The sequence below is a fragment of the Mandrillus leucophaeus genome, unplaced genomic scaffold (assembly GCF_000951045.1).
Source record: "Mandrillus leucophaeus isolate KB7577 unplaced genomic scaffold, Mleu.le_1.0 Scaffold67, whole genome shotgun sequence".
In the NCBI taxonomy this organism is placed as follows: Eukaryota; Metazoa; Chordata; class Mammalia; order Primates; family Cercopithecidae; genus Mandrillus; species Mandrillus leucophaeus.
This window is the reverse complement of record NW_012107252.1, coordinates 5,127,976-5,151,142: the sequence shown is the minus strand read 5'-3', so window position 1 is coordinate 5,151,142 and position 23,167 is coordinate 5,127,976. Positions and strand designations below refer to the sequence as shown.

Here is a 23,167-nt window from a genome sequence, read left to right as displayed (position 1 = left end):
ATAGGCATCTTTTCAGAATACAAATCTAAATGTACAACTTAGCGTAGCTTTAAAAAAGTTGATATACGATTCAAAATTTGGACTTTCTCCCTAAAATCTAGAGAATGGGTCCACATACTATCCTAAGTCATGGCCATGTCAGTGGTATTTTAACAGTGAAATGTTGGCTCACATACTAACACACAGGACCCCTAGAATCAAATTTATCCTCCCATCCTAGGCATGAATAAAGGATCCCTAATCCATAACCAAGGGACAGTTATCTATAATAATCATGCCGAGGGCTCGGCATATTGGGTCACGCCTATAATCCCAACACTTTTGGAGGCTGAGGCAGGAGAATCACTTGAGGCCAGGTTTGAAACCAGCCTGGGCAGCATAGCAAGACACCATCTAAACAAAATAAAATTAGAGAACAAATTAGCCAGACATGGTGGCAAACATCTGGAGACCTAGTTATCTGAGAAGATGAGGCCAGATTCCCTGAACCCAGAAGGCTGAAGATACTGTGAGCCCTGAATGTGCCAGTGCACTCCGGCCTGGGAAACAGAGACAGAGATTCTCTCTCTTAAAAAAATAACAGGCCAGGCACAGTGGCTCACGCCTGTAATCCCAGCACTTTGGGAGGCCGAGGTGGGCGGATCACAAGGTCAGGAGATCGAGACCATCTGGCTGACACGGTGAAACCCCGTCTCTACTAAAAATACAAAAAATTAGCCAGGCATGGTGGCAGGCGCCTGTAGTCCCAACCATTTGGGAGGTTGAGGCAAGAGAATGGCATGAACCCGGGAGGCGGAGCTTGCAGTGAGCCGAGACTGCGCCACTGCACTCCAGTCTGGGCGACAGAGCGAGACTCCATCTTAAAAAAAAAAAAAAAATCATGCCTAAACTAGGTAAGCTACAGTCCTGCAAATTAGCTGGGCGTGTTGGCACAAGCCTGTAGTCCCAGCCACTTGAGAGGCTGAGGTGATCACTTAAGCTCAGGTCTAGGCTGCAGTGAGCCATGATCATGATTACCCCACTGCAATCCAGCCTAGGCAACAAGAGTGAGCTCCTGTCTCCCAAAAAAAGAGAAAGGCTGACAACAGTACTGAGTGGCTAACAACATACCTTGTTTTCAAGGACTGAATCGTTTGGCATTTCTTCAGTCTTATCATTTTCTTTATCATCCTCTTCTGATCCTTCAGTTTCTAGAAGTAAAAATTCCTCAGTATTGAGAATATAACTAAGAACATCTTCTGACTAGTCAGAGATTCCAATACACGTGTCAACCTATATTCAGAGATAGGACAGGCCAGATGCTAATCCAAGTGAACTAACACCTGAACTGAATATATTGTCAGTGGGTGCAGTCTAGTTCAAGTGTAACCTAGACTAAGAATGTGTAATCTTAGTCTACGGGTCAGACCTTCAGCAAGTAAAAGGCTGCGTGTTTCTCTTTTAAAAGTCAACCTGGACCATTCAGAATAAGATACATTGGCTAATGCCTCTTATTCACTGGCTAGAAGCTCCCATCCACTCAGCCAGAAGCAGGTGGAGACCTCAGTGTTTCTGATAGATTTTTTTTTTTTTTTAAAGACGGAGTCTCGCTTTGTTGCCCAGGCTGGAGTGCAGTGGCGTGATCTCGGCTCACTGCAAGCTCCGCCTCCCGGGTTCACGCCATTCTCCTGCCTCAGCCTCCCGAGTAGCTGGGACTACAGGCGCCCGCCACCACGCCCGGCTAATTTTTTGTATTTTTAGTAGAGACGGGGTTTCACCGAGTTAGCCAGGATGGTCTCGATCTCCTGACCTTGTGATCCGCCAGCCTCGGCCTCCCAAAGTGCTGGGATTACAGGCGTGAGCCACTGCGCCCGGCCTCTGATATCTTTAAGCCATTCATTTGATAATACTAACAGCCTGAGAAAGTACCAAAGTTAAATGATTCCAGTCCATTCTGATCAAGAATGCTCAAGAGACTAGCTTTCCCACAACTGAGCTGTGGAGCAAAAAGCATAGTCCTTACCGACTTACACCAATGAGCATGTCACAGACTCCAGCCAGCTCTAGCACGTACAGAATTTGAGTAAGAAATACTGTAACTCCTATTTTACTCCTATACCTTGTTAATGACACCTCTAAAATCTGCAGCCTTATCAACACTATATCTCACCATATTGAATACACTCACAAGTCAACCATCTAAAGGTCAGGCTCCTAATCAACAGCTCTACTGTCAGTGATTAGACAAATCAACAATGTTAAGTGATTAAAATAAGCTTTTTAATACAAACAACTCATGAATTGGATATAATGTACCTTTCTCTGCCATCTTTCATTATGCATTTTTACCACCACCAAAAGAGCTCAAATACTAACACCTTACAATGGGAATATAAAAATGGCAATTAGGCCTTAGAGCAATAGTCAGGTTAAAAGAGTTTTACCAGCAACAACCAAAAAAATATTCCATTTTCAAAGAAGCTTAGAAAATACTTTAACAAATTTATTTACTGAGGACATCAGGGCATTGCCATTGATACCTGGGCACGGGTTGGGAAAGGTTTTAAAGTAATGGCAACGACTACCAGGCGCAGTGGCTCACACCTGTAATCCCAGCACTTTGGGAGGCCAAGGCAGGAGGATCATGAGGTCAGGAGATTGAGACCATCCTGGCTAACACAATGAAACCCCATCTCTACTAAAAATACAAAAAATTAGCCAGGCGTGGTGGCATGCACCTGTAGTCTCAGCTACTCAGAAGGCTGAGGCAGGAGAATCGCTTGAACCCGGGAGGTGGAGGTTGCAGTGAGCCTCCATCATGCCACTGCATTCCAGCCTGGGTGACAGAGCAAGACTCCGTCTCCAAAAAAAAAAACTAATGGCAATGGCTTTCTCCTTAACCTAGCTCCCCACCATTCCTTGAAGATGGTACCGATTCCTCAAGAGGAACCAATAACATTCTTCTGAGGCAATTATAGGAATTTTAATTTAAAAATCTGATGTAAAACTTCCAAGTAATTAAGATACTTTGTTTCAAATTAGAGGTTGTCTTCTAGCATTCTGGTATGAGTAGGAAGAGATACCAGATAGGAATAGAAGATAACAATATCAATTTAATTTTTCCTACACATTGGGAAGATGAAGTATTTACTTTTCTGTCAATTATCCTAAATATGTAAATCTACTTCAGCTTTTCTGCGTATTCTGCTAGAGGATGGGCGGAGTTAATAAAACCACCCATCTGGTCTAACTTTGGGGAGGGAACTAAGCCCAGACCCACTTGGAAATTTGGATATGAAAAGATAATGGTGTATGGTGGGCCAGGTGCTATGGTTTACACCTGTAATCCCAGCACTCTGGGAGGCTGAGGCTAGAGGATCACCTGAGGTCAGGAGTTCGAGACCAACCTGGTCAACATGGTGAAATTCCATCTCTACTAAAAATACAAAAAAATTAGTCAGGCCTGGGGACATGTGTCTGTGGTCCCAGCTACTCGGGAGGCTGAGGTAGGAGAAATGCTTGAACCTGGGGGGTGGATTGCACCCCAGCTGGGCATGGTGGTGCACACCTGCAGTCTCAGCTGCCTGAGACGCTGAGGCAGGAGGATGGCTTCGGCATAGGAGTTTGAGGCTATAGTGAGCCATGACTGTCATGCCACTGCACTCCAGCCTGGCAAAAGAGCAAGACCCGATTCAAAAAGAAATGTAACAGACCAATTATCTTTATTAGAAGGAAATGTACAGTCCAACATATGGCAAAGAGTCAAGAGGTGGCAGTAAATAGGGTTTTAATTTTTAAGTGAAAAAACTGCTTGGAAGATTTCTGCAGAATGGTGCTGCCACGTAAAGGAAAATAAAGCACAGAAAGTGGTTGAGTACTTGAGCCAGAAGTTTGGGTACCCAGCCTTCTCCTTACTGTGTGACTAGGGTAAATTACTTAAACCCCTTTCTCCCATTTCTTCTTTTGTAAGTACGGAAAACTGTATTGTCTTTACAAGCAGAACAATACTTGATATACAACACCAAAAGATGCAGCATATGAAAAGCCTGGGGCTTTTCAAATATAGTTAATTTTTAAAATAAGTGACAAAATTTCTTTTTGGTTTTTTTTTTTTTTTTTTTTTTTTTTTTTTGGTTTTGTTTTTGAGACAGAGACTTGCTGTGTTGCCCAGGCTGGAGTGCAGTGGCATGATCTCGGCTCACTGCAACCTCTGCCTCCCGGGTTCAAGCCATTCTTCTCGTTCAGCCTCCTGAGTAGCTGGGACCACAGGCACATGCCACCATGTCCGGATAACTTTTGTATTTTTAATAGAGTCGGAGTTTCACCATACTGGCCAGGCTGGTCTCAAACTCCTGACCAGGTGATCTGCCCACCTCAGTCTCCCAAAGTGCTGGGATTACAGGCGTGAGCCACTGCACCCGGCCCACAACAAAATTTCTAAATGAGTGTAGGAAAGCGATGAACACTGTCACCCAGCCCACAACAAAATTTCTAACTGAGTGTAGGAAAGGGATGAACACGGTCTCCTTTGATGTGTGGTAACTTGGGAAGAATAATATATTCAAGGCAGATCTTGGTTTGGATTCAGTACTATGACCCTAAACAAGTCATGTAACCTTTAAACTTCAACCTCATCACTATAACTTGGGCACTACTACCTACCACATAGTATTGTTTTAGGATCAGATGTAATATATGTGAGAGAGCTCTAACAATGGTAATTATGATCCTACTATGACATCTCTATCGTAGCTTACCATTCAAGGTCTTAGGAGCCAGTCAGCAGAGCTTGCTCACAATCATTAAGATCAAGACATGGGAGTTTTGTTTTGGGTTTTGTTTTTTTTTTTTTTTTTTTTTTTTTTTTTTTTTTTTTTTCCGGAATTTAGTTCTGTGCTTTTTTCCATAAAGAAAAGAAACCCAATGGTGCTACCATTTAGCCAATTCATTTCCAGTACTGAGCCTGTGCTGGCTGGAGTACAGGGACCTGCACATAGTGGAAGGAAGTTTACAAGAATGAGCTCAAAGTATTGAAGATGGGTCTCTGAAAATCTAAAACTGAAGAGAACTCTTGAAGTAGTCTGGCAATTACAAGAAGTAACCATTAGTTGGAATATACCTGTGGTTATTAATGCCAATGTTAGATGAACCTTATATACAGTAGAATCCTCAAATGATAGCAAAAGTCAGACTTGCCAGTTATGTAGTAATTAGAGGCTTAAACATCTTAATGAAATTTAATCACAATTAGACCAATAGCATTATAGAAAGCATCCACGCTTTATGATATTCTAAGTAACAAAAAATTCAGTTTAGCAGCCGAAGCAAGCATGAAATGAGGAAGGAAAGCAGCAAGAGAGCTAATGGTTCTGTTTTTTGTTGCCTTGGGGAAGGTGGTGGGGGGCCTGTTTTAACTAATGTGAATAAGCCTCTAAACACTTCCTGAAGACTTAAAGGTAGAGAGGAGCACCAGAATTCTTTAACTCTGGTGATACAACAGTCAAGGTTAACTATCTTCATTTAAATGGCATGCCTGCTTCAGTGTACCAATTCAGTGGATTCTACTGCTCTGTTCCTGCTTACTAACACACAGAAAAGGAGTCATGTGAACAATAAATTTTAAAATCCAGAGGCATGCAAGTGAACATCCATTCAGCATTCTCTGCCAGCCTACTAGCCCACTATTTCCCTACCTACCCCACCCCTCATCTACCTTTTCCATCCCACTTTATTGGCTAGTATGATGCAACAAGTTACTGATAGCTAGCCAAGTCTCAGAAATCACAGAGAAGGCCTATTTTGCAGTTAGTAAAAATGTTAGTTTATAAGCCAACTAAAGAACACTTGCTGCTTTTGATTTAACTTACTTGACTAGCACAACCTTGTTAAACTACCCCCCTTTGCATTTAGCCCTTTCCTAATCCAAAGGCAGACGGAAAATCCTGAATGGAAGGCTGACTTTTACCCATAATTAGTGAGTCAAATCCAGAATGTACTCCACCCACTGCAGCTCTTGCATATCCCGGTTACCTTCACCCTCTTTCATCTGTTCTTCTCTCTCTTGTGTCTCTTCATTAGCAGCTATCTGAACTTTGTCTTCAGTTGATTTCTCAGTAGCTCCCTGGGCTACCTTGGTATCAACCCCATCTCCAGCTGCCTCAGACTCTTCTACAGACAGCTTAGTCTCCTCCTGACTAGGAACCAGCTTTGCCCTGACCTTCTCCTCTAGTCCTGAGCCATCTTTTGTTTCTGTCAGTCTTTCTATAGAAGTCTGTGGTTCAATAGGAGTCTGATCTCCTACAGCTGACGGTCCATTGACTGCACTATCCTTAGGGAGAACTGTAGCCTCCTGCCCAGGCTTTTCAGAGACTTCTGATCCAGCCTCTACAGCTGAGGCCTCTGCAGCCTCTGTTGTCACCTCTGGTGACTCTTCAGCAGGTGGCACTTCTTGACCTACCAGTTGTTCAAGAACCACCTTTCCTGCCTCATGTTCAGAGGTAACTACCTTCTCCTCTGGCTCGTCCCCACCCACATCCACTGGCTTGACTGTTGGGTCTAAAGACTCTGCTTCTAACTCCACTGCAGTGCCCTGCTTTTCTACAGTCACCACAGGTTGCTCTTCTGAAACTTCTTTTGGCTTCTCCTCCATGCTCACAATTACCTCTCCCTGCTTCTCCTGACCTTTTCCTCTGCACTCTTCTTGGACATCAGTTCCAGAAACTGATTTTTCTTCCTCAGCATCTGGTGCTTCCTGTTCTGGCTTCCCAGAAGTAACTTCAGCTTCATTCGGTCTTTCTGGTGCTGTTCCTCCTTTTGCCTCTTCAGAAGTTTCAGTTAACCAATCTAGAGTCAAGTCAACTTTTTCCTGTGGCTCCTCTGCAGATTCACTTATATCCATATCTTCTCTTCCACCCTTCTTCACTTCACTGTCCTGTTCTTTATTAGTTTCAGGCTTTGCCAAAGACTTGTCCTCTGTTTTTTTGGCTTCTTCTTTTTCTCCCATGGCGTCATAAACCTGTTCTCTCAACTCTTCCCTTGCTTCCTCTACATGGTTAAAGAACATGAAGCATAAACATGTCTTCGAGTTTAATGATAAAGGCATAAATGGAAACTAAAAATACATTCCCTTTAAACCCTCAAAAAGCCTACCAAGTTTCAGCAGATGGCCTTAAAACTATCTGCCCCCTAGAGAAAAGGAAAGGGAGCGTCCCAGCTAGCAGAGCAACTTAATGCAAAAGAAACCCAAGCTTGTTAAACTTTTGTTTTACTTGAGCATTCTGATTACCAGTTAGGTAAGAGATGTCAAGTTTTTCATTCTCCCCCAACTGATATGTAAAACTCTAGCAGCCAAATTCAGCTTAGAAATTATATAATTTTCGCAGACATAAAAAATGTACAAGGGCTCTAAAAGTACCGCTATTAAAATAACTGAACTGCACAGGCTGTTTTAAAAAATTTTGCATCAGAAAAATATTTAAGGTTGTAATAGTATTTAAAACACCAATTTAATCTTGCTTTTATCTTTTTGGTTTAAAAAACCCCAACTGAAATAACCAAATTTACTTAAGAGATTAAGTTATTCTCTTAGAAAAATCTGCTGTCAGTTTCAGTAAACAGCTACCCCCACTGCAATCTCTACCCGATGCAGGCATCACCCCAAGCATCCTAGGAGAGACCATCCAGGACAGGTAGAGCCCTGTTTCCACCACTGTATACAAGAAATATACAACGTCGCATCTCTTGAATGTCACATGCAACTCCACATACCATCTATATTATCATTATTTTCTGCCAGAGATTCATCTTCTGTTTTTTCTCCTTCTTCCTCTTCCACATGCACACCTTCCAAGGCGTTTCCCAACACACCATTCTCCATTCTAGGAGAACAAGAGAAAGCACCAAAGGTTTGATGGCTAGAACCTAGCAATTTTTTCTAAGACAGAAAATATAGTCCTGTATTATAAAAGGGAAGAGTAAGCCAAGCACAGGCAATATATAACTATATTATATTCAAGGAAGCAATGAACAAAACTTTAGTAATATAAATCAAGACTGCAAGAGCACTGAAAGGAAATAAGCATACTCTACTCCTCCATCCAGCCGCTGAAAAGCGTGATGTCTCTTGTCAAAAGAACAAGACCTATATGCATTCCATTTGTAACAGAACCATCCTATTTCCCAAACTCTGTATCCACCCATTTCTCTAAATAGCCAAAAATGCTCTAGCAAGATTTTCATGGCAAATCATGAGAAAGTTCTATATGATTATGAGATTAAAAACTTACCAGAGGCCAGGCATGGTAGCTCACGCCTATAATCCCAGCACTTTGGGAGGCGGAGGCAGGCAGATCACCTGAGGTCGGGAGTTCAAGACCAGCCTGACCAACATGGAGAAACCCTGTGTCTACTAAAAATACAAAATTAGCTGGACATAGTGGCGTAGGCTTATAATCCCAGCTACTGAGGAAGCTGAGGCAAGAGAATCGCTTGAACCTGGGAGGCAGAGGTTGCAGTGAGCGGAGATCACACCACTGCACTCCAGCCTGGGTGACAAGAGTGAAACTCCGTCTTAAAACAAAACAAAAAAAAAACAACTTATCAGAACTGGGCCAGGTGCAGTGGCTCGCGCCTGTAATCCCAGCAGTTTGGGAGGCCGAGGTGGGTGAATCACCTGAGGTCAGGAGTTCAAGACCAGCCTGACCAACACGCTGAACCCTGTCTCTACTAAAAATAAAAAATTAGCTGGGTGTGGTGACACGCGCCTGTAGTCCCAGCTACTCAGGAGGCTGAGGCAGAAGAATCACTTGAACCCGGAAGATGGAGGATGCAGTGAGCCAAGATCATGCCACTGCATTCCAGCCTGGGTGACAGAGTGAGACTCCATCTCAAAAAAAAAAAAACTTACCAGAACTGAGATTAAATAGATGATATCATTTGCTAGTTTGTATACCCTAAACAGAACTTATTCTGGTTAATAAATTCTGATAGAACATAGCCAAGAACTTTTCAATAGTAAGAGTCTTTTTTACTCGACAGTCTCACCTGCTAATTCTTTCCAGTTGTCCTCTATTCAGTCCTTGTTTTGAGCTAGCTCACAGTGCTTTTAAGGATTCTCTCCCTACATTGAACTTTGGATCATTTACTATCAGAAAGATCTTTGCTCCTAATTGACTCCAGAAGTCAAAATTTAAATATAACTACTAATTGTATCAAGTGCCATTCACAACTTCGATCACTACTTCAAGCTCCTTCAAAACTCTCTAGGTAAAAGCAATCTTGCTTAGTTCCTGTGAAATCTCAAAGCTAGTAAAAACAATCCTAACAAGGAAACTTCAGTTTTTAAATACAACATCCATACCTTGCCAACTCCAGAAGTGATTTCCCATAGAAAAAGAAGGCTTCTCCACACTCATTAGCTGTCTCTCCATACTTCTTACCTCTACAAAGAAAATAAAAATCTAAAATCTGAATTATCATCTAGTCTAAAACATTTAGTTCTAGTTCTTCAGTTATAAATTGGTATTTCTCCAGTAACATACTCCTAGGAAACCAATACCCCTCTTGCTTTCAAGTCAAGGTCAAAGCGACGTTAAACAATGCATGAAAATCTTGTATGCTCTTTATCAATATATAACATATACACATCGTAAGTGAAATAATTGTGCTACAATTAGTAATATATAATGTAGGGCCAAACAACCCTAAGGTATTAATAGGTATTCCTCCTGCTAAAAGACAGATGTCAATATAGACCAGAGTAGTTAAAGGACCTTTGGCTGGGACCTAGAGGATGATTAAGGCCCATGGAAAGGCATGATGTAAAGTGCAGAATATCTGGAGCTGTTTTACCTGGATTCAAATCCTACCTTTAACCCATAACTAGCTGTGAGACCTCAGACAAATTATTCTCACAGTGCCTTAGTTTTCTCATCTCTAAATGGGAACATTAATAACTGTTTGTTCAAAGAGCTGTTGCAAGAACTAAATGAGTTATTAATGTATGTAAAAGCACTGAAAACAATGTTTAGACAACAAATAGCACTGTGTATAAGTCTTAGCTATTGAATTTAGAGAAGGAAGGACAAAAATTACATAAGTATAATAAATGAAAGGAAAAGGCCGGGCGCGGTGGCTCAAGCCTGTAATCCCAGCACTTTGGGAGGCCGAGACGGGCGGATCACGAGGTCAGGAGATCGAGACCATCCTGGCTAACACAGTGAAACCCCGTCTCTACTAAAAAAAATACAAAAAAACTAGCCGGGCGAGGTGGTGGGCGCCTGTAGTCCCAGCTACTCGGGAGACTGAGGCAGGAGAATGGTGTGAACCCGGGAGGCGGAGCTTGCAGTGAGCTGAGATTCGGCCACTGCACTCCAGCCTGGGCGACAGAGCGAGATTCTGTCTCAAAAAAAAAAAAACAATGAACAAATAAATGAAAGGAGAAAGTACTTTTCTATGTAAGGTAAGAAGACTGGCTTTCATGGAGTGAAATACTGACAGAATTCATGCGAAGCCAGGCCAACTAATGGCCTAAGAGTCTACTGAGAGTAAACAGAGAACATAAGCAGTAAATTGTGATGGAGGTCATGTTTAAGGGTAGTCTACTAGATTAGAATAGGACATCTCAAATTTTCTTCCTAAATACCCTTAATGGCAGGAAAACGTGGGAATACTGACCTCTCCAGTAATCTGGGAAAAATAACCTAAGAAAAAAGTGTTTATGTGTGCTTAAAAACTTAGGTAACATTTTATGTTGTAAGAAAACCATGCATTTTTAAATAAAAATACGTAATTCAGCTGGGCACAGTGGCTCACGCCTGTAATCCCAGCACTTTGGGAGGCTGAGGCAGGTGAATCACCTGAGATCGGGCGTTCGAGACCAGCCTAACCAACATGGAGTAACCCCATCTCTACTAAAAATACAAAATTAGGCAGGCGTGGTGGTGCATGCCTGTAATCCCAGCTACTCGGGAGGTAGAGGCAGGAGAATCACTTGAACCCGGGAGGCAGGGGTTGCGGTGAGCTGACATCACGCCGTCGCACTCCAGCCAGGGCAGCAAGAGTGAAACTCCATCTCAAAAAAAAATTAAAAAAAATAAAATTCCCTAAATACTACCAGATAAAATTTGGTCTCTACCCTACCAGAACTCCAATTCATTAAGCTCAAGCAGAGAGGAACAAAGAGGACAGGAATCAGACAAGAGATTATTGCAGATATCCAGGAGTAAGATTCTGTTCTGGATATTGGGAGAGGCAGTAGGGGGTTAGGAAAAGAATGGATTGATATTAAGCGTCAAACCTGAAACCCACAAATGCTTTGTTATAACCATTTCTTTTATAAGGAACATTTAACTTAACTGTACGTAATGTAATCAACTGTATGTAATGTATGTAATGACTGACCTTCAATTCCAATTGCTAATACTATATTTGAGGAAACTAACTCAAATCTAGCCATAAACCAAAAGCCTGATGCTTGAAGATTTAACTTTTTTTTTCCCCTCTCAGATAATGGAGGTACATTAAAGTCTTTGGGGGAAAATAAATGATCTTTAAGGCCCTAAAGCTAACATTTTCCTCCAGGATATAGGTCTACATGGCTACCTGGTGGTAGCTACCAACTTCTAAGCAATTCCAACAACAGTGCTAAGAATGTATGAAAATGTGCTAAAAATGTACCAAAAAATGCTGTGCTAATAATAGCGCTATCAATCATGACTTGCTTGGGCCTAAAGAGTTTCCATAGACACAAACTTCCAGTGTTAAAATTGGGAAAGTCAGGCTGGGCTCAGTGGCTCACACCTGTAATCCCTTTACAAAACACTTTGGGAGGCCAAGGTGGCTTAAGTCCAAGACTTCCGAGACCAGCCTGAGCAATGTGGGGAAATCCCATCTCTACAAAAAAAAAATACAAAAATTAGCTGGGCATGGTGGCACACACCTGTGGTCCCAGCTACTGGGGAGCCTGGGAGGTTGAGGCTACAGTGAGCATGAGATTGTGCCACTGCACTCCAGCCTGGATGACAGAGACCCTGTCTCAACAACAACAAAAAAAAGCAGGGGAGGGTGGGGAGTGAGGTCCTAGACAAACCAGGACAAGGTATGGTCACCTAAATTAGCAGTGGTTGGAATATAAATTACATTACTCAAGAAAATGAAAGGGTGGAATTGCTTGGTGATATTTAAAGTTTTACACTTATAGTTACTGGTACAAACCACATGAAAAATAATCAAATGTTTTAAAACTCTTGCTCTTCATGTGTTTTCCCCATAAAATAACTTTTTATAACTCAAGGTTTATTAGAACATAATATTACATCATAGCAAAATATACAATACTTACAAAAGACTAGCTGCTTCCTGGAATGCATTGACAGCTGCTGGAATATCCCCCATCACCAGATGTTTCTGTCCTAAACCCAATAGTTTCTTAGCTTCACTATCCACATCCAGACTGCAAGAAAAAGATTTTTTTCTAGTGTCAAGTACTGTTTAAATCAGTATTATTTGAATACCTGCTATATTTGAACAATAGTTTAATTTTTTAAAACCTTTGGACTACTCTGGCAAGGCCTGGCTAACACACTTATTTACCATCACAAAAATCAAAAGAAATCTTAAAGGCAACATTCCCAGAAGCTTGACTAGAATATTTTCTCGTAACGGCTCATCTACTCACAAAGCCTGTATTGTATTACTATAAATATTTGCTAATTAAGCAACAAATAAAAAAGGTATCATAAAAGAACCATAAATTCATACAAATTGTACTAGCTAAAAGAATTATTAGGAAGCATTTAGGTAAACAGGGCAAGAGGCAGTGATTTTAAGATTAAGACAATGTAGTATTGGCATAAAGAAAAGCAAATGGATCAAACAGAACACAGAGTACAAAAACAGATCCACACATATACAACTAATTGAAATTTTGACAAAGTACCAAGGAAATGCAATGGGGAATGGATAATCTTTCTAACAGATGGTGCTGGAGTAATTATAAATCCACATGCAATAAAGTGAACCTCAACTGTTATCTATACCTCATACAAAAATTAATCTGAAATGGATCATAGGCTATCTAAATATAAGATTTAAACCATAAAATTTATACAAGGAACTATAGGATAAAAATCTTAGTGACTTTGGGTTTGGCAAAGACTTCCTGAATATGAAAGAAAAAACACAAACTATTAACAAGAGGAAAAAAAAAATCAATAAAGTAGACATACCATTAAAATGAAAAACTTTTGATTCTGAAAGACACTATTATAAAAACAAAAAAGGCAAGCCAAACTGGTAGAAAATATATGCAAAACTTCTGATAAAGGACTTGAATATATAAAGAACTCTTAGAATGCAATAATAATCCAATAAAAAGGGGGCGGAAGATTTTAACAAACATGTCATCAAAGATACATGGATGGCAAATAAGCACATGAAAAGATGCCAACATTATGGGTCACTCAAAAAAATACAAACTAAACCCATGATAAGATACTGTTATACTCACTATAATGGCTAAAATTTTAAAAGACTGACCACACATCAAATGACGGTGAGGGTGTAGGGCAACTAGAACTGTCAAACACTGCTGGTAATAATGTAATGATAGAATCACTTTAGCAAACAGTTTGGGTGTTTCTTAAAGTTAGATATATACCTACCATATGATCCAGCCATTCCACTCCTAGGTATGGACCCAAAAAATGGAAATGAATGCCCATACAAAGACTTGTACACAAATATTCACAACAGCTTTATTTGTAAGCCAAAAACTGGAAACCCAAATGGATAAACAAATTGTGATATATCTACATCATGAAATGTCATTCACTAATAAAAAGAATGAACTATTAATACACGTGGTAACATGGATGAATCTCAAAATAATTATGCTGAATCAAAGAAACTATACAAAAAGAAACAGTACTTACTGTATGATTCTATTTAGATAATATTCTACAAAATGCAACCCATCTTCAGTGACAGAAAGCAGATTAATGGTTGCTGGGGAGGGAATGAAGTACAAAGGCACATGAGGAAACTTTGAGGTGATGAATATGCTCATTATCTTGATTGTGATAATGGTTTACAGGTGTATATACATATGTAGAAACTCGTAATTGTTACTTTAAAGTTATGTGCAGTTTCCTGTGTGTCAGTTAGACCTTTATTTAATGTTTCTTACAGCTTTAAGAAAAACCTGGGTCAAAAGAGCAAGAGTCAGTGATATTCTAAATTCCATTAATGAAAACCAAATTATTTGGAAGGATAATCCCTCTTCTTAATTCAATCAACAATACTTGGGCACCTAATATTGTTGGGCACAATTCAAGACACTGTGATTATAACAAGAATGAGCTAAGACCACATGGACAATGTCAAATTGAAGCAGAGAACTTAAGGTAAGCCGGGAAAAAAAAAAAAAAAAACAAAAACAAGGGAAAAGCACTCTAGGGCAGAGGCAACAGTAAGTTCAAAGCTCTAAAAGAAGCTTGCTTGAAATATTTGCAAAACAGAAAACTTTTCTGGCTAGACTAAGCTGGGGAAGAATATAGGAAATAAAAGGGAAGAGGGCGAGAGCAGCATCACGTCAGTATAGACTTTAAGACAGAATAAGAATAGAACTGGGGAGAAAACCAGTTGGAAAGAAGTCTGGCCGGGCTGTGGTGGCTCATGCCTGTAATCCCAGCACTTTGGGAGGCTGAGGTAGATGGATCACAAGGTCAGGAGTTCGAGACCAGCCTGACCAACATGGTGAAACCCCATCTCTACTGAAAATACAGAAGTTAGCCGGGCGTGGTGGTGTGTACCTGTAGTCCCAGCTACTTGGGAGACTGAGGCAGAAGAATTGCTTGAACCAGGGAGGCAGAGGTTGCAGGGAGCCGAGATTGTGCCACTGCACTCCAGCCTGGGTGACAGAGCGAGACTCCATCTCAAAAAAAAAAAGAAAAAGAAAAAGAAAAAGTCTAAGGCTGAGCATGGTGGCTCATGCCTGTAATCCCAGCACTTCAGGAGGCCAAGGTGGGAGGATCACTTGAGCCCAGGAGTTCGAGACTAGCATCTCTACAGGAAAATACAAAAATTAGCTGACATCACAGTGTGCACCTGCAGTCCTCGTTACTCAGGAGGCTAAGGAAGGAGGACTGTTTGCGCCCAGGAATTCAAGGCTGCAGTGAACTAGGATCATGCTGCTCCACTCTAGCCTGGGCAACAGAGCAAGACCCTATGTCCAAAAAAAAAAAAAAAAAAACCACCACTCTTTCTCTATTTAAAAAAAAAAAAAAGGAAAGAAACTGTAAAAATCTAGACAAGAACCTGAGGAGTATTAGAGGTTAGATTCTGAATATACTTATTTTAAAATCTGCTAATGGGCCGGGCGCAGTGGCTCAAGCCTGTAATCCCAGCACTTTGGGAGGCCGAGACAGGCGGATCACGAGGTCAGGAGATCGAGACCATCCTGGCTAACACGGTGAAACCCCGTCTCTACTAAAAAATACAAAAAACTAGCCGGGTGAGGTGGCGGGTGCCTGTAGTCCCAGCTACTTGGGAGGAGGCTGAGGCAGGAGAATGGCATAAACCCGGGAGGCGGAGCCTGCAGTGAGCTGAGATCCGGCCACTGTGCTCCAGCCTGGGCGACAGAGGAAGACTCCGTCTCAAAAAATAAAAATAAAAATAAAATAAAATAAAATCTGCTAATGGACTAGGTATATAATTTATTGAATAAAAGAGTGAGAGATAAAGCAAACGTTTTTTGGCCTGGGCAACTGGTATTAAGTGTTAATAACGGACGATGTAGAAATTTTACCTACATTTAAACCCTAGGATCTTCACCTCATAAAATTATTGAATTATTACCCCCACTTTACAGATGGAAAACTCAATACTAATGGCAGCGATTCAAATCTACACAATCTAGATGAAAAATTCTAGAACAACATTGCCACTGTCTGATAAAAAGTCAACTGAAGGAAAAGTCATTGAGAAACAAGGCAATCAATTACTGTACAGTATTTAGCTTTGGATATGTTAATTCTGAGATCCCTATTAGGCCTCCAAGATATTATAAGGGGAAATTTGGGAGAGATATGGGGACTAGAGATACAAATGGGAGAGTCAGGTACTTAAAGCTACGGGACTTAACGGGGGAGAATACATAGGGAGTGGCTACTAATAAAAAGGTTGTAGGACTGGCTGAGTCCTGGAAGCCTTCCAATATTTAGATAGGGGAGATGAAGAAGAACAGGGGTTGGGGGAATAGCCAGTGAAGGAAAAGAGACAAGAAAATAGTATGAAGTAAAGTAACGGGGCCGGGCACAGTGGATGGCCAACACAGCGAAACCCTGTCTCTACTAAAAATACAAAAATTAGCTGGGCACGGTGGTGCACGCCTGTAATCCCAGCTACTTGGGAGGATGAGGCAGGAGAATTGCTTGAACCTGGGAGGAGGAGGATGCAGTGAGATAAGATCGTGCCACTGCACTCCAGCCTGGGTGACAGAGCAAGATTCCATCTCAAAAATAAATAAATAAATAAATAAATAAAAATAAAAAACGTAACGGGAAAAAGTAATGGAAGTAATGGATTGGGTCAAATGTTAAAGACAAGATTAACTCAGAGAGCTGAGAGATGACTACTAGGAATATGGATGGTATTAAAGACCGTAAACAAGACTATTTTAGTAGAATGGTAGAGAAAAACTTGATTGAAGTAGCTTCAATTAATAACAAAAGTAGTAGTAGAGAAACAGAGTGGACACCTCTTTCACATTTTCCTGTCAAAGAAACTGATGTGAGGTAACAGATGAAGGGAAGTATGAGGGGGTCAACAAACGGTTAAACCTGATGATACCTAGTGGGTTGATATAAGTAATCTCATAGGAAACAATAGTATTGTTGTATAGAGAACTACAGGAGTTCTATTATTAAGTAAACAATGAGTGGGATCTTGTGAACAAATGGAGATGCTGGTGTTACGTAAGAGCAAAAAAACTTTGATGTCAGGATCCTTTACACTGTTACATTACTGAAGCCCTCCAAAAGCCTCTGTGTATGCAAGTTACATCTATCAGTATTCGCCATACTGAAATTAAAACTAAAATAATTTTAAATATTTTAAAATGTTACATGTTAATAACATGACTTTCTCTGAAAAGTAACTCTTCAAAACAAAAATTTGGTAAGAATAGTGGCGATGTTACATTTTTACAAATCTCCTAAATGTCTGTTAGTAGAACAGGATTTCCCTATTCACTATTCTGCAATGTTTTCTTTTCATTAAAGTACAAGAATATCTGACTTGACATAGATATGCAGTTGGAAAGGGAATATTTAATATTTAAATAGTCCTTTCAGATAACTGAATATACTTCTGTTACCACACCCAAACCCAACAAAGTGGTCACTTGTCTTTAAAAAAAAAAAAAAAAAAAAAAAAAAAGTCTTGCTCTGTCACCCAGGCTGGGGTACAGTGGCACAATAGCTCACTGCAACCTCCACCTCCTGGGTTCAAGCCATTCTTGTGCCTCGGCCTCCCCAGTAACTGGGATTAAAAGAGGGCACCACCACACCCAGTTAATTTTTGTATTTTTAGTAGAGACCGTTTCACCATGTTGGCCAGGCTGGTCTCAAACTCCTGACCTCAAGTGATCCACCACCTTGGCCACACAAAGTGCTGGGATTACAGGCAGGAGCCACCATGCCCAGTCAACAAGTGGTAATTTATTTATTTATTTATTTATTTTTGAAACAGCCTCTCACTCTATTGCCCAGGCTGGAGTGGCGCGATCTTGGCTCACTATAACCTCTGCCTCCTGGGTTCAAGCGATTCTCTTGCCTCAGCCACTTGAGTAGCAGGGATTACAGGTGCATGCCACCATGCCCGGCTGATTTTTGTATTTTTACTAGAGACAGGGTTTCACCATGTTTGCCAAACTGATCTCAAACTCCTGACCTCAAGTGATCCTCCCGCCTCAGCCTCCCAAAGTACTGGGATGCAGGCGTGAGCCACCACACTTGACCAACAAAGTGGTAATTTCTTAAAGGTTAGTTGTACTGTACAATCTGAAAACACTGATGAACTTCTCATACTGGTACATTAAAAACCAGTCTATCTTGTATTCTAGATCTTCTACTTATGAATGATTACATAAACCCAAGGTCACAGCAGCAGTACTCACAATAAAAAGCAAGGAAATTCTGACACACCACAACATGGATGAACGTCAAGAACACTATGCTAAGTGAAATAAGCCAGTCACAAAAAGGTAAACATTCTATTATTCCATTTATATGAGGTACCTAAAGTAGCCAAATTCATAGAGACAGAAAGCAGAATGGTGGTTGCTAGGGGAGACAGAAAGAGGGAGTTTTTACTGGGTAATAGTTTCAGATCTGCAAGATAAAACTGGGTATACAACAATGTGAATTTACTTAACACTACTGACTTACACACTTAAAAAGATGGAAAATTTTATATTATGTGTATTTTACCACAACTTAAAACTCAATTTCATCAGAACAGTCATAAAGTATTAGGATACTGTCAGTCTCACAACAGCAGTTGATATATAACTTATCCAAAATTTTTATTTTTCATGTGAAAGCTCACATTCTATCACTAGAACCGATACTGTCAGTTATTTCCCTTAAAGTGACAGGCTCACTGTATTCATTTTGGAGAAAACATCTGCTAAGTATCAAGTCTAAATAAAAGTTTGTCTGTTGGTCATTCTTTCAAAAATAAAACTTTTGAATAAAACATTCTTTCCAATAAAAGCCAGTAAATAAAGTTACATGAAAAAAGCTTAATCAACTCTTAATTAAAATCACACAAGGGCTTTTCATAAAAAAAACCATTGTACCTACTTTTGATATGCTGAAGCGCTCCATCCATAATTCCTATTTTGCCAGGTTACCTTAAAGCCACGTAGTCAAGGACTGAGAATTAATAAACTTAAGTTTGTAATGCTTCATCATGGACATTTTCTAAGTGAAGGTGATAGTGAAGAACACAAGAATTGCTAGTACTGTTTGTTGCCACTGACTTGATTTATGTTAAGGGAACAGCAGGTTTATCCACCATTACTTTTGCACGATCAGTGCCAGTGGTCAAAAAGGCAGTCTTATTATTACAAAAACAGTTTTGATCTTACATTATCCCTGAAAAAGTACTTGAGACCGAAGGGTATACAAGAAAAAAACTTTGAGAACTGCTGAATAAGAGCATGAAAAGGCATTCAAAAGGAGAGAATATATGGCTACAGATATATGGCACAGTGTTAAGAAATTTCTCTTCGTATTGTTTATTCAGTGAACAAACAAAAATCCAGAACATAAAACAAAGGAAAAATCATCAGGTAAAAAGCAAGATGAGGGGTATGATGTTGACTGTTTAAGAAAATATAAAGAAAAAGTTGATCAACTGGGTGCCGTGGCTCATGCCTGTAATTCCAACAACTCGGGAGGCTGAGGAGGGAGCATCATAGGGAGGCCAGGAGTTCAAGACCTGCCTGGGCAACATAATAAGACCCTGTCCCTAAAACACACACAAAAAACTTAGTCTGGGAGGCTGAGGCAGGAGGATCTCTTGAGCTCAGGAGTTTGAGGCTGCACCAAGCCAAGATCAGGACCCACTGTACTCCAGCCTGAGTGGCTGAATAATACCCTGACTCAAGGAGGAAAAAAAAAGGAGGAACGATTAAGCAGTTCAGCAGAATGGGAAAACAACTTGACTGGAGAAATGCGGTATAAGTGCCAATCAAAACTAAAAACGCACTTTAGGTCAGAGGTTATAAATTTAAGGTGAGACTAACAATGTGTTTTCCAACCATCCTTCATGTTTCTCTCAGAATCAGAATATTCTGGTCTTCGAAAAATCAAATGCTTATGCCAAGCATGGTGGCTCACACGCCTGTAATCCCAGCACTTCGGGTGGCTCAGGTGAGAAGATGGCTTGAGCCCCAGGAGTTTGAGGCCAGCCTGGGCAACATGACAAAACCTCATCTCTAAAAATAAAATACAAAAATTAGTCAGGCATGGTGGCACACATCTCTGGTCCTAGCTACTCAGGAGGCTAAGGCAGGAGGATCACCTGAGCCCAGGGAATGTCAAGGGTGCAGTGAGCCACGATCGCACCACTGTATTCCAACCTGGGCAATGGAGTTTAATATTGATGATTACATATCAAGCACTGCGTTTTGGGTAGCCTAGCTTCATTTAGTCAGTCCAGAAACTTAAATACTATGGTTTAAGTAACCCCCTTAAAAGTATTGTGTTTAGGATCAATCCTAAATAATATTCAGTATTCATACCACCCAAATACCAGATTAACTCACAAGACATTTTGTTTTGTTTTGTTCTGAGATGCAGTTTCGCTCGTCACCCAGACTGGAGTACAGTAGTGTGATCTTGGCTGACTGCAACTTCCGCCTCCCGGGTTCAAGTGATTCTTCTGCTTCAGCCTCCCAAGTAGCTGGAATTACAGGCACTCGCCACCACACCCTGCTAATTTTTGTATTTTTTAGTAGAGATGGGGTTTCACCATGTTGGCCAGGCTGATCTTGAACTCCTGACCTCAGGTGATTCACCCACCTCGGCCTCCCAAAGTGCTGGGATTACAGGTATAAGCCACTGCACCTAGCCCTATTTTTTTTCTTTCCTTGTTTTTGGAGACAGGGTCTTACTCTGTCACCCAGACTAGAGTGCAGTGGCCGGATCACAGCTCACCACAACCTCGACTTCCTGGGCTTGCCACAATCCTCCTACCTCAGCCTCCCCAGTATCTGGGACCACATGCAAGTGTCACAATGAACAATTTTAAAAAATTTTTTTTGGTAGAGATGGGGTCTTGCTATGTTGCCCAGGCTGGTCTCAAACTCCTGGGGTCATGTGATCCCCTCAGAGATGGAGGTCTTGCTTGGCCTCTCAAAGTGTTGGGATTATTGGTGCAAGCTACCACACCCAGCCAAACAGTATTTCATAAGATTTATTTTAACCCTTTTCCCGTTTAGGAAAAAAAAAAAATAGTACAGCTCGCTGCCAGCTCTCATTTAATTTTACATAAACATGTTCTTTGAAGCTGAAGCAAATCTGACTTTCAGTGTGAAAATAAAAATATAAAACTGTTCTTGGACTTATTTATTTATTTATTTATTTTTGGAGACAGTCTCACTCTGTCACTTAGGCTGGAGTGCAGTGGCACAATCTTGGCTCACTGCAACCTCAACCTCCGAGGTTCAAGTGATTCTCCTGCCTCAGCCTCCCAGGTAGCTGGGATTACAGGTGCCCGCCACCACGCTCAGCTAATTTTTGTATTTTTAGTAGATACAAGGGTTCACCATGTTGGCCAGGCTGGTCTTGAACTCCTGACCTCAAGTATCAGCCCACTTCAGCCACCCAAAGTGCTGGGATTACAGACATGAGCCACCGTGCCTGGCCGGAGTTATTTCTCAACACAACTAACATCAGAATCGTCTATTTCAGAAAAATTGGATTCACCTAATGAATCTTTGGCCAACAACCATTTGAGAATAATGTTAACATCATACACAGGAATGCTACGTTTTCTAGGATTTGACATTTAGAGTGATTGAGAATTACCATATTTTGTAAATGGAAATACCATTACTAAAAACAGAATGCTATAAATAGAATGATGTCTTTTTATCCAAAATCGATATATTAGAGTGATGTGAAAATAATAAAGGAGAGCTATTTCATGGCATTTATCACTGGGTAAATGCTGCAGCCCCAAGCACCACCGGCAAGTATTCTCGGGGCAAATGGGAAAAGGGTTAAATAACCAAGATGACAATGGGATTTCAAACATGAAAAACATAAAACCCTGTAGACATTTAAAAAATGTATTTGTGGGCCAGGTGCGGTGGCTCAAGCCTGTAATCCCAGCACTTTGGGAGGCCGAGGTGGGCGGATCACGAGGTCAGGAGATCGAGACCACCCTCATTAACATGGTGAAACCCCATCTCTACTAAAAATACAAAAAAATTAGCCGGACATGGTGGCGGGCACCTGTAATCCCAGCTACTTGGGAGGCTGAAGCAGGAGCCGGGAGGCGGAGGTTGCAATGAGCCGAGATCTCGCCACTGCACTCCAGCCTGGGCGACAGAGCAAGACTCTGTCTCAAAATAAAAAAAAAGAAAAAGAAAATTCAGCTGGGCGCAGCGGCTCACACCTGTAATCCCAACACTTTGGGAGGCCAAGGTGGGCAGATCACCTGAGGTCAGGAGTTCAAGACCAACCTGGCCAACATGGTGAAACCCCATCTCTAATAAAAATATAAAAATTAGCCAGGCGTAGTGGAACCCGCCTGTAATCCCAGCTACTTGTGAGACTGAGGCAGGAGAACTGCTTGAACCCAGGAGGCAGATGTTGCAGTGAGCCAAGATTGCACCACTGCACTCCAGCCTGGGCGACAAGAGCGAAACTCCATCTCAAAAATAAACAAAATAAAATAATTAGCCAGATGTGGTGGTGCATGCCTATAGTCCCAGCTACTCAGGAGGCTAAGGCAGAAGAGTCCCTTTAGCCGTCGAGTTCAAGGTGGTGGTGAGCTATGATCACATCACTGTACTCCAGCTTGGGCAACAGAGCAAGACCCTGTCTCTAAAAAATAAAACAAGAAATCTCTAGAGATGTAACCTAGCATCTACCTTTTGGGTAAGCTTTTTAGTTAATTATTATGCCCACCTCTGATTAAGAAACATAGTCACTGCAAGTGTAGATCTGAGATTAAGAAAAACAACCACAGTCATATCAAGATGGAAAAGTTACAGGGGGAAGAGGTGAGACGGGCCTGGTAGTTTACATCTATAATCCTACACTTTGAAAGGCTGAGGCAGGGAGGATTGCTTGAGGCTAGGAGATTGAGAACAGCCTTGGCAACATAGCAAGACCCTATCTCTCCAAAAAACTTAAAAATGAACCAGGTGGGCCGGGCACAGTGGCTCATGCCTATAATCCCAGCACTTTGGGAGGCCAAGACGGGTGGATCACGAGGTCAGAAGATCAAGACCACCCTGACTAACCCCCGTCTCTACTAAAAATACAAAAAAAATTAGCTGGGCATGGTGGCGAGCGCCTGTAGTCCCAGCTACTAGGGAGGCTGAGGCAGGAGAATTGCGTGAACCCAAGAGGTGGAGCTTGCAGTGAGCCTGAGATTGCGCCACTGCACT

At 41.2% G+C, this 23,167-nt stretch overlaps 1 protein-coding gene across 3 annotated transcripts in view; it reads right to left on the bottom strand.

Annotated features, from left to right (window-relative positions):
• NASP (nuclear autoantigenic sperm protein (histone-binding)) overlaps nt 1-23,167 on the bottom strand; it is a 46,487-nt gene that overhangs the window by 13,586 nt on the left and 9,734 nt on the right. The window contains exons 3-7 of one of the 3 annotated variants that reach the window (XM_012001896.1): nt 12,320-12,430; nt 9,338-9,418; nt 7,747-7,856; nt 6,010-7,023; nt 1,111-1,190 (exon numbers count right to left, since the gene is read on the bottom strand). In XM_012001896.1, coding sequence (XP_011857286.1) covers nt 1,111-1,190; nt 6,010-7,023; nt 7,747-7,856; nt 9,338-9,418; nt 12,320-12,430 — 1,396 coding nt within the window. The remainder of the gene's footprint in view (nt 1-1,110; nt 1,191-6,009; nt 7,024-7,746; nt 7,857-9,337; nt 9,419-12,319; nt 12,431-23,167) is intronic. The other 2 variants (XM_012001898.1, XM_012001897.1) reach the window with 2 other exon arrangements.